This window comes from Pristiophorus japonicus, chromosome 6 (assembly GCF_044704955.1).
Source record: "Pristiophorus japonicus isolate sPriJap1 chromosome 6, sPriJap1.hap1, whole genome shotgun sequence".
NCBI lineage: Eukaryota > Metazoa > Chordata > Chondrichthyes > Pristiophoridae > Pristiophorus > Pristiophorus japonicus.
In genome coordinates this window covers 145,398,197-145,417,248 of record NC_091982.1, presented here as the reverse complement: position 1 = coordinate 145,417,248, position 19,052 = coordinate 145,398,197, and the positions used below count along the sequence as shown (strand labels likewise).

The following is a 19,052-nucleotide window of genomic DNA, read 5'->3' as shown; positions in this document are numbered from 1 at the left end:
CCCACACCACTCAGTAAAACTCAGTCCCAGGGTCAGAATAACTCAGGAGCACGTCGATCAGTATAACTCAGTCCCAGGGTCAGGATAACTCAGTCCCAGGGTCAGTATAACTCATTCCCGGGGTCAGTATAACTCAGGCGCACGCCGGTCAGTATAACTCAGTCTAAGGGTCAGTATAACACAGTCCCACACTGGTCAGTATGACTCAGTCCCAGGGTCAGTATAACTCAGTCCCACACTGGTCAGTATAACTCAGTTGCAGGGACAGTATAACTCAGTCCCACGACGGTCAGTATAACTAGTCGCAGGGTCAGTATAACTCAGTCCCACACCGGTCAGTATAAATCAGTTGCAGGGCTAGTATAACTCAGTCCCACACCAGTCAGTATAACTCAGTCCCAGGGTCAGTATTACTCAGGAGCACGCCGGTCAGTATAACTCAGTGCCAGGGTCAGTATAACTCAGTCCCAGGGTCAGTATAACTCAGTCCCACACCACTCAGTAAAACTCAGTCCCAGGGTCAGGAGAACTCAGTCCCAGGGTCAGTATAACTCATTTCCGGGGTCAGTATAACTCATTCCCGGGGTCAGTATAACTCAGTCCCACACTGGTCAGTATAACTCAGTCTAAGGGTCAGTAAACTCAGTCCCACACCAGTCAGTATAACTCAGTCCCAGGGTCAGTATAATTCAGTCCCACACTGGTCAGTATAACTCAGTCTAAGGGTCAGTATAACACAGTCCCACACTGGTCAGTATGACTCAGTCCCAGGGTCAGTATAACTCAGTCCCAGGGTCAGTATCACTCAGTCCCAGGGTCATTATAACTCAGTCCCAGGGTCAGTATAACTCAGTCCCACACCGGTCAGTATAACTCCATTTCACACCGGTCAGTATAACTCAGTCCCAAGGTCAGTATAACTCAGTCCCACACCGGTCAGTATAACTCAGTCCCAGGGTCAGTATAACTCAGTCCCACACTGGTCAGTATAACTCAGTCGCAGGGTCAGTATGACTCAGTCCCAGGGTCAGTATGACTCAGATTCACACCGGTCAGTATAACTCAGTCCCAGGGTCAGTATAACTCAGTCCCACACTGGTCAGTATAACTCAGTCGCAGGGTCAGTATGACTCAGTCACAGGGTCAGTATGACTCAGTCCCAGGGTCAGTATAACTCAGTTGCAGGGTCAGTATGACTCAGACCCGCACCGGTCAGTATAACTCAGTCCCAGGGTCAGTATGACTCAGAGCCACACTGGTCAGTATAACTCAGTCGCAGGGTCAGTATGACTCAGTCACAGGGTCAGTATGACTCAGTCCCAGGGTCAGTATAACTCAGTTGCAGGGTCAGTATAACTCAGTCCCACACCACTCAGTAAAACTCAGTCCCAGGGTCAGGAGAACTCAGTCCCAGGGTCAGTATAACTCATTTCCGGGGTCAGTATAACTCATTCCCGGGGTCAGTATAACTCAGTCCCACACTGGTCAGTATAACTCAGTCTAAGGGTCAGTAAACTCAGTCCCACACCAGTCAGTATAACTCAGTCCCAGGGTCAGTATAATTCAGTCCCACACTGGTCAGTATAACTCAGTCTAAGGGTCAGTATAACACAGTCCCACACTGGTCAGTATGACTCAGTCCCAGGGTCAGTATAACTCAGTCCCAGGGTCAGTATCACTCAGTCCCAGGGTCATTATAACTCAGTCCCAGGGTCAGTATAACTCAGTCCCACACCGGTCAGTATAACTCCGTTTCACACCGGTCAGTATAACTCAGTCCCAAGGTCAGTATAACTCAGTCCCACACCGGTCAGTATAACTCAGTCCCAGGGTCAGTATAACTCAGTCCCTCACTGGTCAGTATAACTCAGTCGCAGGGTCAGTATGACTCAGTCCCAGGGTCAGTATAACTCAGTCGCAGGGTCAGTATGACTCAGACCCGCACCGGTCAGTATAACTCAGTCCCAGGGTCAGTATGACTCAGAGCCACACCGGTCAGTGTGACTCAGTCCACAACGGTCAGTGTGACTCAGTCCCAGGTCAGTATAACTCAGTCCCAGGGTCAGTATAACTCAGTCCCAGAGTCAGTATAACTCAGTCTAAGGGTCAGTATAACTCAGTCCCACACAGGTCAGTATAACTCAGTCCCAGGGTCAGTATGACTCAGACTCACACCGGTCAGTATAACTCAGTCCCAGGGTCAGTATAACTCAGTCCCACACTGGTCAGTATAACGCAGTCGCAGGGTCAGTATGACTCAGTCACAGGGTCAGTATAACTCAGTCCCAGGGTCAGTATAACTCAGTCCCAAGGTCAGAAAAACTCAGTCGAAGGGTCAGTACAACTGAGTCCCACGCCGGTCAGTATAACTCAGTCCCAGCGTCAGTATAACTCAGTCCCAGGGACAGTTTAACTCAGTCCCACGACGGTCAGTATAACTCAGTTGCAGGGACAGTATAACTCAGTTCCATGCCGGTCAGTATAACTCAGTCCCAAGCCGGTCAGTATAACTCCGTCTCACACCAGTCAGTATAACTCAGTCCTAAGGTCAGTATGACTCAGTCCCAGGGTCAGTATGACTCAGTCCCAGGGTCAGTATAACTCAGTCCCAGGGTCAGTATAACTCAATCCCACACCGGTCAGTGTAACTCAGTCCCAGTGTCATTATAACTCAGTCCCACACCGGTCAGTATAACTCAGTCCCAAGGTCAGTGAAACTCAGTCCCACACCTGTCAGTATAACTCAGTCCCAGGGACAGTATAACTCAGTCCCACACCGGTCAGTATAAATTAGTCACAGGGTCAGTTTAACTCAGTTCCACGACGGTCAGTATAACTCAGTTGCAGGGACAGTATAACTCAGTCCCATGCAGGTCAGTATAACTCAGTCCCAGGGTCAGTATAACTCAGTCCCAGGGTCAGTTTGACTCAGACCCGCTCCGGTCAGTATAACTCAGTCCCAGGGTCAGTATAACTCAGTCCCAGGGTCAGTATGACTCAGACCCACACCGGTCAGTGTGACTCAGTCCACAATGGTCAGTAAAACTCAGTCCCAGGGTCAGTATAACTGAGTCCCACACTGGTCAGTATAACGCAGTCGCAGGGTCAGTATGACTCAGTCACAGGGTTAGTATGACTCAGTCCCAGGGTCAGTATAACTCAGTCGCAGGGTCAGTATGACTCAGACCCGCACCGGTCAGTATAACTCAGTCCCAGGGTCAGTATAACTCAGTCCCAAGGTCATTATAACTCAGTCCCAGGATCAGTATAACTGAGTCCCACACCGGTCAGTATAACTCAGTTGCAGGGACAGTGTAACTCAGTCCCATGTCGGTCAGTATAACTCAGTCCCAAGCCGGTCAGTATAACTCAGTCCCACACCGGTCAGTATAACTCAGTCCCAGTGTCAGTATAACTCAGTCCCACACCGGTCAGTATAACTCAGTCCCAAGGTCAGTTAAACTCAGGAGCACGCCGGTCAGTATAACTCAGTCCCAGGGTCAGTATAACTCAGTCCCAGGGACAGTATAACTCAGTCCCACACCGGTCAGTATAACTCAGTCACAGGGTCAGTTTAACTCAGTTCCACGACGGTCAGTATAACTCAGTTGCAGGGACAGTATAACTCAGTCCCAGGGACAGTATAACTCAGTCCCATGCAGGTGAGTATAACTCAGTCCCAGGGTCAGTATAACTCAGTCCCAGGGTCAGGAAACTCAGTCCAACACTGGTCAGTAAAACTCAGTTGCAGGGACAGTATGACTCAGACCCGCACCGGTCAGTATAACTCAGTCCCAGGGTCATTATAACTCAGTCCCAAGGTCAGTATAATTCAGTCCCATGGTCAGTATAACTCAGTCCCACACCTGTCAGTATAACTCCGTTTCACACCGGTCAGTATAACTCAGTCCCAAGGTCAGTATAACTCAGTCCCACACCGGTCAGTATAACTCAGTCCCAGGGTCAGTATAACTCAGTCCCACACTGGTCAGTATAACTCAGTCGCAGGGTCAGTATGACTCAGTCCCAGGGTCAGTATGACTCAGATTCACACCGGTCAATATAACTCAGTCCCAGGGTCAGTATAACTCAGTCCCACACCGGTCAGTATAACTCAGTCCCAGGGTCAGTATAACTGAGTCCCACACTGGTCAGTATAACGCAGTTGCAGGGACAGTATAACTCAGTCCCAGGGTCAGTATAACTGAGTCCCACACCGGTCAGTATAACTCAGTTGCAGGGAGAGTGTAACTCAGTTCCATGTCGGTCAGTATAACTCAGTCCCAAGCCGGTCAGTATAACTCAGTCCCACACCGGTCAGTATAACTCAGTCCCAGGGTCAGTAGGACTTAGTCCCAGGGTCAGTATAACTCATTCGCAGGGTCAGTATGACTCAGTCCCAGGGTCAGTATAACTCAGTCCCATGGTCAGTATAACTCGGTCCCACGCCGGTCAGTATAACTCAGTCCCAGGGTCAGTTTAACTCAGTCCCACACCGGTCAGTATATCTCAGTCCCAGGGTCAGTATAATTCATGAGCACGCCGGTCAGTATAACTCAGTCCCACACCCGTCAGTATGACTCAGTCCCAGAGTCAGTATCACTCAGTCCCAGCGTCAGTATAACTCAGTCCCATGGTCAGTATAACTCGGTCCCACGCCGGTCAGTATAACTCCGTCCCAGGGTCAGTATAACTCCCTCCCACACCGGTCAGTATAACTCAGTCCCATGGTCAGTATAACTCAGTCCCACACACCGGTCAGTTTCACTCAGTCCCACACACCGGTCAGTATGGCTCAGTCCCATAGTAAACGATGCGGAGACCAATCAAATCTTCGCTGTTTATCTGGTAAATGAGACATGTCTGGGGGTTATTTGAGGATATATGGGCACTGTCTATGCACAAATTGGCTTCCTTGTTTCCTATAAAGCAACCATGACTATTCTTCAAAAGTATTTTACTGGCTGAGCCGCACTTTGGGGTATGCAGAGGCCGTGAAAGGCGCTATATGAATGCAGATTCTTTCTGAGTGTCCTGTTCTCGCAGTTACAGGTCACGATTCCCGATGTTTAGAACCAGCTGGTGCTCAGCGATTACCTTAGTTCGTGGGTTTATCACCGTCACCCCTTGTTTGTTGATGGCTATCCGCACAATATCTGGAAAATTGGGCTCGGATGTTTGCTAGAATGGAAAAAGAATGATTTATTAATATCTTCAAAAGATAAATAAGGTTTAAATCACAATCAGCCTTTTATACAGTAGACTGCATGGCATTTATTACAGTAGCATCCAGCGTTCCCTGTGAGCAGCGCTTAGTTCCACATGGCTGTTTCGTTTAGTGATGATCACTTTAAATTTCTTGTGCATGTGCAGTATTCACAATGGAGAAGCCATTCAGGTTCAGGATCAGTACTGGAGCCGGGGTTCGGGCAGGGTAGGGGTCGATAAGGCTCTGGGACCGGGGTCGGGGTCAGTACTGGAGCCGGGGTCGAGGGTCGGGATCAGTACTGGATCCAGGGTCAGTGGGGGGTCGGGGGTTGGGTTCGGTGGGGCGGGGGGGGGGGGTGGCGGTTGGGGTCAGTACTGGATCCAGGGTCAGTGGGGGGTTGGGGTCGGGGCTGAGGGTTGGGGCTGAGGGATGAGGGTTGGTACACGAGCCAGGGTTGGGGTCAGGGTCAGTACTGGAGCCGTGGTTGTTGGGGGGGCCGGGGTCGGGGCTGGAGTCGGGCTCGGTGGGGGGGGTCAGGAGTTGGGATCGGGACGGGGGTTGGGGTCGAGGTCGGTACTGGAGTCGGGGTCGGGGGTCAGGGTCAGTACTGGAGCAGAAGTCGGGGCCAAGGCCTGATTTACACTCCAGATAACAATATAGTGTGAAGCGGGTGTCCAACCCAAACCTGCTCCCTCCCCGGCGGGATAGTTAGTTAATTCGATGCTTTTTTGCGTGCATTTGATTTGGTGTTTAGTGGACATGTATGTGTGGAGTGTGAAGCAGAGCCTTCTGGTACCTCATAACAGCGTCATTTTGTGGTCTGGTAAGAACCATCAACACTTTCATAATGAGGAGAAGGAAGTGTAACTCTGTTAAATCTGGATTAAGTCAGTGTTGCCGAGTTGAGATCCCTGACGTTTTACCACCAGGCTCACGAAAGGAATTACTTCTGGTTTAGTCTCTCGTTTCTACATACAACTGAAAAGGCAATGGCCCCATTGCTGTGTCATTTGCACATCTGAGTCAGAAGGTTGTGGGTTCAAGTCCTACTCCAGAGATTTCAGCACATAAGTCTAGGCTGACGCTGCAGTGCAGTGCTGGGGGAGTGCTGCACTGTCGGAGGTGCCGTCTTTCGGATGAGACGTTAAACCGAGGCCCCGTCTGCTCTCTCAGTTGGAGATCGAAGATCCCATGGCACTATTTCAAAGAATAGCAGGAGAGTTATCCTCGGTGTCCCAGCTAATATTTTTCCCTCAGCTCATAGCAAAAGCAGATCATCTGGTCAGTATCACATTGCTGTTAGTGGGAGCTTGCTGTGCGCAAATTGGCTGCCGCGTTTCCTACATTACAGCAGTGACTGCACTCCAAAAGTACTTCATTGGCCGGAAAGCACTTTGGATGTCCTGAAGTCATGAAAGGCGCTATATAAATGCAAGTCTTTCTTACTTAGGATTACACCGGATATACGGCACAGAAACAGGCCAGTCGGCCCAACCAGTCCATGCCGGCGATTATGCTCCACTCGAGCCTCCTCCCGTCTTTCCTCATCTAAATCCATCAGCATAACCCTCCATTCCCTTCTCCCTCATATGCCTGTCTAGCCTCCCCTTAAATGCATCGATACTATTCGCTTCAACCACTCCCTGTGGGAGCGAGTTCCACATTCTCACCACTCTCTGGGTGAAGAAGTTTCCTTGGAATTCCCTATTGGATTTCTTGGTGACTGTCTTATATTGATGGCCTCTAGTTATGCTCTTCCCCACAAGTGGAAACATTTTCTCTGTATCCACTCTATCAAAACCTTTCAAAAATTAAAGACCTCTATTGGGTCATCCCTTACTTAGCCTTCTTTTTCAAGAGAAAAGAGACCCAGCCTGTTCATCCTTTCCTGATATGGATAGAGGATTGGCTAACTAACAGAAAACAGAGAGTTGGGATAAATGGGTCATTTTCCTGTTGGCAAACAGTGACTCGTGGGGTGCCACAGGGATCAGTGCTGGATCCTCAACTATTTACAATCTATATTGGATAAAGGGACCGAGTGTAATGTAGCCAAGTTTGCTGATGGTACAAAGATGGGTGGAAAGCAAATTGTGAGGAGGACACAAAAAATCTGCTAAGTGAGTGGCCAAAAATTTGGCATATGGAGTATAATGTGGGAAAATGTGAGGTTATCCACTTTGGCAGAAATAATAGAAAAGCAAATTATAATTTAAATGGAGAAAAATTGGAAAGTGCTGCAGTACAGAGAGACCTGGGGGTCCTTGTGCATGAAACACAAAACATTAGTATGCAGGTACAGCAAGTAATCAGGAAGGCAAATGGAATGTTGGCCTTTATTGCAAGGGGGATAGAGTATAAAAGCAGAGAAGTCCTACTACAACTGTACAGGGTATTGGTGAGACCACACCTAGAGTACTGCGTACAGTTTTGGTCTCCATATTAAAGGAAAAATTTACTTGCAATGGAGGCTGTTCAGAGAAGGTTCACTAGGTTGATTCCGGAGATGAGGGGGTTAACTTTGAAGATAGGTTGTGTAGGTTGGGCTTATACATATTGGAGTTCAGAAGAATGAGAGGTGATTTTATCGAAACATATAAGATGATGAGAGGGCTCGACAAGATGGATGCAGAGAGGATATTTCCACTCATAGGGGAAACTAAAACTAGGGGACATAGTCTCAGAATAAGGGGCCGCACATTTAAAACTGAGACGAGGAGGAATTCTCTTCTCAGAGGGTTATAAATCTATGGAATTCTGTGCCCTAGAGAGCTGTGGAGGCTAGATCATTGAATATATTTAAGGCAGAGATAGACAGATTTTTGAGCAATAAGGGAGTAAATGGTTATGGGAACAGGCAGGGAAGTGGAGCTGAGTCGATGATTAGATCAGCCATCGTCATCATAGGCAGTCCCTCGGAATAGAGGAAGACTTGCTTCCACTCTTAAAATGAGTTCTTAGATGGCTGAACAGTCCAATACGAGAACCACAGTCCCTGTCACAGGTGGGACAGATAGTGGTTGAGGGTAAGGGTGGGTGGGACATGATCTTATTGAATGGTGGCGCAGGCTCCAGGGGCCAAATGGCCTACTCCTGCTCCTATTTCTTATGTTCTTATACCCTGGCATTTCTGGTATCATTCTTGCAAATCTTCTCTGCATCATCTCCAGTGCCGCTATATCCTTTTTATAATATGGCGACCAGAACTGTACATAGTACTCTAAGTGTGGTCTAACCAAGGTTCCATACAGGTTTAGCAAAACTTCACTACTTTTCAATTCTATCCCTCTAGAAATAAACCCTAGTGCTTGGTTTGCTTTTTTAGGACATAGCTATTTGCACTAGAAAATGTTCTGATAGATTCTCCATGATCACATGAGCCGATTGCCCAGGTTCCTGCCCCCTCCCCGCAGGCCAAGTTCCTTACCCCTCTCCCCCACCCCCCAGGCCAAGTTCCTTACCCCTCCCCCACCCCCCCAGGCCAAGTTCCTGCCCCCTCTCCCGCCCAGGTCAAGTTCCTTACCCCTCCTCCATCCCCCAGGCCAAATTCCTGTCCCCCTCCCCCCCCCCCAGGCCAAGTTCCTTACCCCTCCCCCACCCCCCAGGCCAAGTTCCTGCCCCACCTCCCCCCACCCCCCAGACCAAGTTCCTTACCCCTCCCCCACCCTCACGCCAAATTCCTGCCCTCCCTCCCCCCAGGCCAAGTTCCTTACCCCGCCCCCCATCCCAAGTTCATGGCCCCCCCATCCCAAGTTCATGCCCCCCCCCAGCCCAAGTTCATGCCCCCCCCCAGCCCAAGATCATGCCCCTCCCAGCCCAAGTTCCTTTCTCCCCCCCAGCCCAAGATCATGCCCCCCCCAGCCCAAGTTCATGCCCCCCCCCCAGCCCAAGTTCCTTCCCCCCACCCCCACCCCTCCCCCCAGGCCAGATTCCTGACCTTACTTCTCCCCCCCCCCTATAGATGGGGTATTGTGTGTGGGTCACAGATTGTTAACAGGTTTATTGGGTATGAACAGGGTGGGTGTCGTGATTTCCGTATTTCATCCACTCCGAGGATGTTCCTTGTCACACACGCATCGAGCTTTCCGAGAAATCAGGTGTGGGTGTAAAGGGGGTGGGATTGGAAGAACGTGCTCCATCTTCCCCGAGTTCCCTCTCTCCCTTCCAATCCCCTCTCCCGCTTCGCTCTCCCTCCCCAGTCTCTCTCGCTCTCTCTCTCTCTCTCTCTCCCTCCCCCCACAGTCTCACTAGCGAAGGGGAGTGGGAGCGGAAGGGGGAGGGATGGGGAAGGGGAGAAGGGGAGGAGGAGGGGGGGAGGGGATGGGGAGGAAGGGGAAATGGGGAGGGGGAGGGAGGATGGAGGTCGGGAAAACTCCGGATGACAGTACCAAATATAGTGTAGGTTTCAGTGCTAAAAGTTCGACAAAATCGCGAAGACATTCACTCCCGAACCCCAGCAATCGCAGTCGCGCTGAGATCAAGTGACTTCAGGCTGTGCCGCACCGAAGCTTTGAGCCGCAGATCTACGCCGACGCATCACTGGTGTAAACCCGCACCCCCGACCCCCCACTGACCCCCAGCGCACCAGAGACAATATGGGTTTGTTGTTGACTTTTGTGCGATTGACTGACAGAGCACTGGTTGGACGCCCATTCCAGTGGCGATGATGCACCATTTCAATTTGTCAGACAACCTGTGGGGCGCCGGATCGAGATCTCAAGATCCAGTCGGGCCGCTAGCAAGACTCTCAATCCCATTTCACATTCCCACCCCATTAACGGCAGGTGGGTGGCGATCAATATCGACCCCAATTACACTAACTGACCAAATACATTAAGGGGAGAATTTGAACTCTCCCAGCTGGGCAGACAGTTTAAAGGCAGCAGCTCCATTTCCTAGTCATCGCCCACTGATCCCTGATCTCAATGCTGCTGGATTCAGCCGGGAAATAAACACTAATTGGGGTTCCATAATGTCAATGGAGCCTCAACGGTAGTTTAACAGAGTCCTGACTGGGCTTACCCCACCAGGCTGAAGTAGGTCAAGGAGGCCCTCCAGGTAAGTGAAGAAATGTCCTTTGTGGCGATTAGGGCCAAGGTCTACACAATCTTCTCTGCCAACAGTTCTCTGACTCTTCATGTTCTCTCCACACTCACCCCCACTCCCATTCTGTGCGGGCAGGGTCGGTAGCATATAAATGAAGCCCAGGAGTTAAACCTCTAGACGGGACTACTCCAACGCACTCCTGGCTGGCCTCCCACATTCTACCCGACGTAAACTTGAGGGCATCCAAAACTCAGCAGCCCTAACTCGCACCAAGTCCTGCTCACCCATCACCCCTTTGTTCGCTGACCTACACTGGCTCCCGGTTAAGCAGCGTCTCCATTTCAAAATTCTCATCCTTGTTTACAAATCCCTCCATGACCCTCGCCCCTCCCTATCTCAGTAATCTCCTTCAGCCTCACAACCCCCCGAGATGTCTGCACTCCTCTAATTCTGCCCTCTTGAGCATCCCTGATTATAATCGCTCAACCATCGGTAGCCGTGCCTTCTGTTGCTTGGGCCCCAAGCTATGGAACTTCCTGACTAAACCTCTCTACCTCTCTTTCCTCCTGTAAGACGCTACTTAAAATCAACCTCTTTGACCAAGCTTTTGGTCATCTGCCGTAATTTCTTCTTATGTGGCTCGGTGTCAAATTGATTTGTTTTGTGAAGCGCCTTGGGACCTTTTACTACGTTAAAGGTGCTATGTAAATATAAGTTGTTGTTGTTAAAATACCTCAGGCCTGAACTTGGGCCAGCGAACATGTTTTGCCCTCGTCCCATCTGTTCTAAACCTGCTCTGGGATAAAATCAAGCCCCAAGAATCAGTGATAAGTATAAATCATGAGCTCATGGACTCAGTAGCTCTGTTGCTGCACAGACACGTTGAAATCCATGGTTACAAATCGTTCCGTGGCCGCACTGTACCTTCACTTCAAAAAAGGCCGACCCGAATGTTGGCCACCGGTACAGCAGTTTGAGAAAGGCCAGCTTTACTTCGTCAGTTGTCTTCCCTGCGTGCTTGTTATACGCTGCCACAATAGCCTGCAAAGGAAATCCAACAAGAAGATGGTCAAGAGTCAGATGCAATGAATGGCCCCTTGGGATATTCTCAATCCTGCTCTCTCACTCCTCGCAGACACCAAGCTTGCACAGAGATGCAGATTTGCCTTTCCACCCAGATGATACGCTGACAACTGTAAGGTTACTAATCTTCAGAAAAATGCAGACCATGAACTAAAAATTGATTGATACAAGCTTTGGAATTAAACTGGACAATTAAGGACATCCTATGGTCAGGAACTAAAACTGACTTCATACATAACAACAATGGAGTTGTTAAGTGAGGCACTGAACTTGATTGACCAGGGTGGGGAAAGCAGCCACTGGAGACATCGAGTCTGTAGTAAGGCCAGACAACAAAGGACCCCCGCGAAGTGCAAATTTTTGGGCTAACAGCATTCAGCATAAGGAAATATCTTTTGCATTGTCGACTCCGCGTGCAAATTAGTAGCCGTTCAACCTCATCACCAACCAGTTAAACGGATCGATAATCGAATTTCGTCCCAGCGGGAAACTTATTCAAAACCTAGATATAAATATATGGACACAGACACACAAGCAGGGGAAGCAACAGCAAGCAGAGAACACAGGAAGAAACAGCAAAAGCAGGAGGAAGAGGCAAAAGGACACAAAAGGAACAGACACTGCAGAGAACGGACAGAAGAATAGCTACAGCCAGGAATGGTGATTGCATGTCTAAAGTCAAATTTCACTCAGAAGTCTAGTCCTGTAGTTTTTAGTCGGTTTTTGTTGCATAATAAAATGGAGACTGAGTTAAGCCTAAAATGTTGCGCCACGTGCTGTCCTTTCCCACTATAAGTTCCAAGGTCTAAAAATCAGAGTGAACAAAACAAATACACAACATTTGTATTCAACCTTTGTTGCATTTTTGGCCTTTAGATATTCTCCTTGAGTTCAGGTACACGGACCAATCCCAAAGGAGATCTCATGTCCTTTATGGCTTGGTGTGTGCCTTTACCTGCTCAATATTAAGGTAAACAGAAGATCCACTGTACACCACCTTACTAGAATGTGTTACGCACCTCCATGTGATTGCCCTCTCTTGGCTAATCAGGCCACAGCTAGAGTACTTCGTGCAGTTCTGGCCACCACATTATAGGAAAGTTGTGATTGCACTGGAGAGGGTACAGAGGAGATTTACGAGGATGTTGCCTGGACTGGAGAATTTTAGCTATGAGGAAAGATTGGATAGGCTGGGGTTGTTTTCTTTGAAACAGAGGAGGCTGAGGGGAGACCTTATTGAAATTATGAGGGGCCTAAATAGAGTGGATAGGACGGACCTATTTCCCTTAGCAAAGGGATCAGCAACCAGGAGGCATAGATTTAAAGTAATTGATAGGAGGTTTAGAGGAGATATGATGGGAAATGTTTTCACCCAGAGGGTGATGGGGGTCTGGAACTCACTGCCTGAAAGGGTGGTAGAGGCAGAAACCCTCATCACATTTAAAAAGTACTTGGATGTGCACTTGAAGTGTCGATACCTACAGGGCTACGGACCAAGAGCTGGAAAGTGGGATTAGACTGGATAGCTCTTTGTTGGCTGGCGCAGACACGATGGGCCGAAATGGCCTCCTTCCGTGTTGTAAATTTCTATGATTCTATGATACCCCATAGCAGACTGAGGGAGGCTAGACACCAACATTGAATGGGCGAATGAACAGAATTCCATGCAAAAACACATTATTTTACAATAATTTACAAACTTCACCGGCCTCCTCCAGATGTTAAAACGATAAAAGTGCTTCTCCCCTGAGCTAATTCTCCACATACGTTTAATCTTGAAAACAGATGTTCACCTCTCACATAGTAACCCACGTCAAACTTCAGTGGAGCTTCTGCTCTCAGTGATTTGCTCTCTGCAATAAATAAACTGTCGCCGTGAGTGGCAACTCGCTAACCCTACGATCCCGTTTCAATACAGGCTGAGATTTAATGATCTCACAAGGGCAGCAAAGTTAAGCGCGCGTTGTTACTGTCAACCTATAACTCTCAAAGCAAGCGCTCTACTCGGACCTCCTACACAGAAAACGAGCCAAAGGTGGGCAGAGGAAACGTTACAGGGACGCCCTCAAAGCCTCCCTGATAAAGTGCAACATCCCCACTGACACCTGGGAGACCCTGGCCAAAGACCGCCCAAAGTGGAGGAAGCGCATCCGGGAGGACGCTGAGCACCTCAAGTCTCTTCACCGAGAGCGTGCAGAAATCAAGCACAGGCAGCGGAAAGAGTGTGCGGCAAACTAGTCCCACCCACCCCTTCCCTCAACGACAGTGTGTCCCACCTGTGACAGGGACTGTGGTTCTCGTATTGGACTGTACAGTCACCTAAAGACTCATTTTTAGAGTGGAAGCAAGTCTTCCTCGATTCCGAGCGACCGCCTATGATGATGATGATGATGATGATGATGATGATGACCAGCCTATTAATAAAGTCACAAACCCAAGGGCATCATCTCATGCACTGAATTGTCTGCAGTGACATCAGTGCATGGACAACTTCAATTAAATATAATGCAGCAAACTTGCAATGCTTGCAAGGCTGTTGAACCCTTTGGGATCGAAATTCCATTTCTAAGGCCACCCGTTGCCGCCAGAGATGGGCGGCTATGTCCTTTCCGTTGGCGGGGAGTGGGTTCCTGGGTTGACTGGAAATGTAGTTGGGTGGTGGGGGTGGTGTTGTGTTCATAATCTCTTTGTTTGTTACAGCTCATAGGACGGGCATTAGGACCCTGCGGGAGCTATTCACAATTGCTGTACTCATGCTGGTTCATGCCGATTTGGAGGATTCCATTTTGGGCTGTATAAAAGCACAGTTAAGTTAAGTTACATTTCTCCTGGCTCAGTTTGTCTGTTATTTACGAACACAACATAATTTGGTGACGAGGATGAATCAAATTAACCTCCCTACCACCCCCCCCCGCCTTTCCTCACCACACCCAGGGCCCCTCCAATTCTGTGGCAGAGATGGATAAAAAGCTTTCCTATGTACATCACGCCGAGTGGGTTAGATGACGACAATGTAACACCAGCTCGCCGCCATGCACTATTTATCCACTGCCTCGGCACCGAAGGCCAACGCATCTTTGGCCAAATCGAAGACACGGAGTCCTACAACAAAACGGTAAGCGCCCTAGAGAAATATTTTGGGCCAAAGAAAAGTATTGTGATGGAGAGATACTAATTCCGTCAAAGGGGGCAAGGAAACGGTGAGTCAATCAAACAGTATATCGTTTCATTAACTGAACTGGCCGCTACGTGTGACTTTGGAACACTCACAGAGGAAATAATCTGGGATCAAATTATTGAGAAAATAACGATTCCCTGCATTTGGGACGTTTGCTAATGGAGGATGATAAATTGACATTGGACAAAGCAACTAATTTGGCCATCCAAATCGAATCAGCGCTTTCCGATTCAAAAGCGATCAGTTCCCCTGCTCCCCCTGTGCAGCAGACTGCAGCTACAGCCCATGTGCAAGGCGTTCGTCCAAAGCAGAAATCACAGCAGAGACCCAGGGCTAGTAATAAGCCACCCACTACGGATCGCAGGCCTAACTTCCACTGCTTTAACTGTGGGGACAAATCACACTCAGCAAAGAGTCCTAACTGCCCTGCATGTGGGAAAAAATGCTCTGCATGTGGTAAAATCAACCATTTTGCTTTTGTCTGTCGCTCATCGCAGCATATTCAACTCCGATAGTGATGAACCAAGTATGGTTTACACCTTTAGTGACATTTCGCACATCGGTTCGGGCAAATTCAAGGACTATGAGGTAAACATTGATGGCACACCCTGCTGCCTCCTCATTGACCTTGGAGCCAAAGTCTCCATATTGAGAGAGGGTGTGTACAAAACCCACTTCACGCACTGTCAACTGCAGCCCGCAACTTGCACTCTACATGCATACTCCGACTCCAAAATTGAGGTACTTGGAGCCATATCTGTCCCGATATACTACGAGCACATAACATCGGAGAACTTTTACTTTCATGTCACGAAGGGACGAAGCTTCATGGGTGTTGACCTTTTTGACAAGCTTGGGTTCAAAGTTTACGACCCAACTGGCACATCTGTGTACACGGTGGACTTTAACAAGCAGTATCCCTCAATCTTCACATGGTTTGGAGTGACAACAAAACTCTGCCATCATCCCCACATTGACCCTTCCGTCAAACCGGTTACACAGCGACTTCACCATCTCCCATTCGCGGTTCGCGACCAAGTATCCGCAGAATTAACGCGACTCGAATCTCAGGGAATCATTGAGAGCATCGACTCCTCACCCTGGATCTCGAACTTAGTCATTGCTTGGCGTAAAAATGGGGAGATCCACCTATGCATTGACCTGAAAGAGGTCAACAAGGCCATCATCCCCAACAAGTACCCTCTTCCTACCATCGACAAACTCTCTTCAGAATTCCACAGCTCAATAGCCCTTACAAAACTCGACATGCGCCGCAGTTATCTGCAAATACCCCGAGCGGAGGACAGCAAACCGCTCATGGCATTAACCACGCATGATGCTCTGTATCATATCGACGCATGCCCTATGGATTACCTACTGCACCAAGTGCATTTCAGAAGATTGTCACTATTATACCAGCAGGCATAGAGGGAGCCCTCAATCTGCTTGACGATATCGTCATCCATGGACGGACAATGGAAGAACATGACCAGCGACTTCACGCAGTTATGGCTAGACTTGCCACACATAACATTACACTTAATGCCGATAAGTGTACATTTGCTGCTGGAGAAATAAACTTTCTGGGCTACAGAATCACAGCACAAGGTGTCAGACGCTTGACACCATTGACGTGATTCGGTGAATGCAGGAGGCTACCAAAGTCCATCATTCCTTGGCACTTGCAACTTCTATCTGAAGTTTGTCCTGCATTATGCTCACATTGCCGAACCACTTCGCAAGTTGCTGCGCAAGGACATCCCTTGGGAATGGACAGATTCCCAGGCTCAGGCATTCACCACGCTTAAGGAGAAAATCACATCCTCTCCTATCCTCGCGCACTTTGATCTGAATGCCACTACGTATGTCACCACGGATGCATCATGCACCGCCATGGGTGCTGTGTTCTTGCAATGGATTGACGGCCTGGAAAGTCCAGTTGCCTTCACATCTTGTATGCTCTCGTCTGCAGAACATAAATACTCTACAGGGAAACGTGACGCACTCGCTTGCATCTACGCATGTGAACGCTGACACATCTACCTCTATGGCAGGAAATTTACCCTCTGTACGGATCACCAAGCGCTAACTACGCTACTCGCTACAACTGGATCTGGGCCCAGACCACTACGAATCAGCCGATGGTCAGATCACCTTCATCAGTATTTCTTTGACGTACAGTACATCGCTGGCAGTTGCAACCACGTAGCTCACATGCTCAGCTGCTCGACACCTGTTTCGGACTCTGGTGCTGACTTGTTCACAGATGACGACACATATGTCACATTGATCATCACTCAATCCATCAGAAACCTTGTCTCCTGCGACGAACTCAAAACCGAATCACAGAGTGATGCTACGCTCCAGCACGTGAGCCACTTCCTCCAGACTGAGTGGCCTAAGCAAATTCTGGTAGAGCTGAAAACCTTCTTGCAGACTTCGCGATGAATTTTCCGTTTGGAATGATGGCTGCCTAGCTCATGGTGATAGAGCAATAATTCCCAAGTCGCTTTAACAGCGTGTTCTCCCATTAGCACACGATGGACACCCTGGTATTGTCCGCATGAAGCAGGGATGTAGCAATTCAGTTTGGTGGTCTGGGATTGACACTGGCATCGAGGAGTTTGTCTCACACTGTGAAGCATGCAGTCTGAGCAAAAAGGCCACAAACATCCGACCAGCGCCAATGAAGCCCATTCCATGGCCACAAAGACCATGGCAACAACTTCAATTGGATATCTTCGGTCTAGTTGAAGCAGCTCTACAGCACCAGCGTTTCCTTACATGACCAGCATTCCAAATGGCCAGAAATCGCTACAAGTTCAGTGGCCTCATCAACGATCGTCAGTATTCTGCAGCGTATGTTCACAAAGTGGGGCCTCCCAGAGGTCATAATCACTGACAATGGACCACAGTTTGTGTCCTACCAGTTCCCAGATTTCCTCATTCGTCATGCTATCGAACATCGCCTTACTGCTCGGTACAATCCTCAAAGCAACGGAGGTGTTGAGCGATTTAACCGCGCCATCAAAGAGGGTTTGAAAGCCAACCTCGCAGCAGGCCAAACATTCGACGAAGTGGTTCAGATCACTCTCTGCACATACCGTTCGACAAAGCACTCGCTAACGGGGAAGGCACTCGCTGAGCTCATGATTGGGCGGAATCTTCGCTGGCTTTGGATGTTCTCAAACCCCCAGCCAAACCTAGCGTGACGATACCCACACTCGCATCCCAGATTTCGGAACGCCAGCGAAAAGTGAAGTCGTACACTGACACAAAACGACACGCTCAAAAGCCCCAACTGAAGAACGGAGATTGGGTCAGAGTTAAGTGACCAAATCGGAGTCATAAGCTCGCATCTTCACTTTCGCCTCCAAAACAAATCGGGCGAAAGTTCAGCCCTCACACCTACGAGCTCAATGATGGAACTCGATGGAACATTCGTAGATGATCCCAACTCACAGGCCGACAGACCAGCAGGATGGAACAGAGGCACTGTTCTGTTTCCCAACCGAAAACCTCGATCAAACACCGCAAGCTCCACGCCGGTCTCAGCTTATCAGAACGCGGCCTGACTATCTCAAGGACTTTGTCTATGTATAGACTGTGGTTTTAAAAAGGGGGGAAATATGTTGTGTTCACATTGAAGTTGTTGCCATGGTCTTTGTGGCCATGGAATGGGCTTCATTGGCACTGGTCGGATGTTTGTGGCCTTTTTGCTCAGACTGCATGCTTCACAGTGTGAGACAAACTCCTCGATGCCAGTGTCAATCCCAGGCCACCAAACTGAATTGTATGTTCCAGCTCACAGGTCGGGCATTAGGACCCTGCAGAGGCTATTCACAGTTGCTGTATTCATGCTGGTTCATGCCGGTTTGGGGACTCCATTTTGGGTTGTATAAAAGCACAGTTAAATGAAGTTACATTTCTCCTGGCTCAGTTTGTCAGTTACTTACGCGTACACAACAGGCAGCGCAAAGACGTGTCGCTGCGCGCTCGGCCGCCATCCACGTGGTGACATCATCGAGTGTGCAATGCCCCCTTGCCGCCGTCGCTGTGATATTTGGTGAGTGCGATGGCCTTACCGGCAGGCGTCCGCTCAGCCTGGGAAAGGTAGTGGGACATCGGGGGGTCCCGGGGTGGGTGTGTCCAGGGAGCAAGGTCTGTGGTGATGTTTATATTCTTTTAGCATTGATGTATTACTGGGACCAGTGGGGAAGTCTGGGTGTCCGTGAGGGAAAGTGTAGGAAACTTTTTTCCCATTTTTTCCAACCCGCTTGCCGGCAGCCTACCGCGAGGAAATTCGGTCGGCCCCCTGAGCTCCCGCTCCGTGGCCGCCTGAGGGTGAGTGTGCGCCGCTCTCTCACCTTTGGGGAAAATAATGAATTTTGCCGTTTGAGGCGGCACCTACCACTCAGCCAGTGTCATCGCCTCAAACACGGAGGGACCCGATTTCAACCCCTTGATATTTCTGTGGGAATTCCATTAGTGTAGTCAAATAGATGTCAGATTCAACGGTCTGTGCCCGATAATAAC

At 49.2% G+C, this 19,052-nt stretch overlaps 1 protein-coding gene across 1 annotated transcript in view; it reads right to left on the bottom strand.

Moving 5' to 3' along the window:
- Nucleotides 1-19,052, bottom strand: part of LOC139265812 (unconventional myosin-VIIa-like) — a 440,714-nt gene that overhangs the window by 79,827 nt on the left and 341,835 nt on the right. Inside the window, exons 46-47 of the mRNA XM_070883263.1 lie at nucleotides 11,180-11,296; nucleotides 5,098-5,181 (exon numbers count right to left, since the gene is read on the bottom strand). Of these exons, the coding sequence (XP_070739364.1) occupies nucleotides 5,098-5,181; nucleotides 11,180-11,296 (201 nt within the window). The remainder of the gene's footprint in view (nucleotides 1-5,097; nucleotides 5,182-11,179; nucleotides 11,297-19,052) is intronic.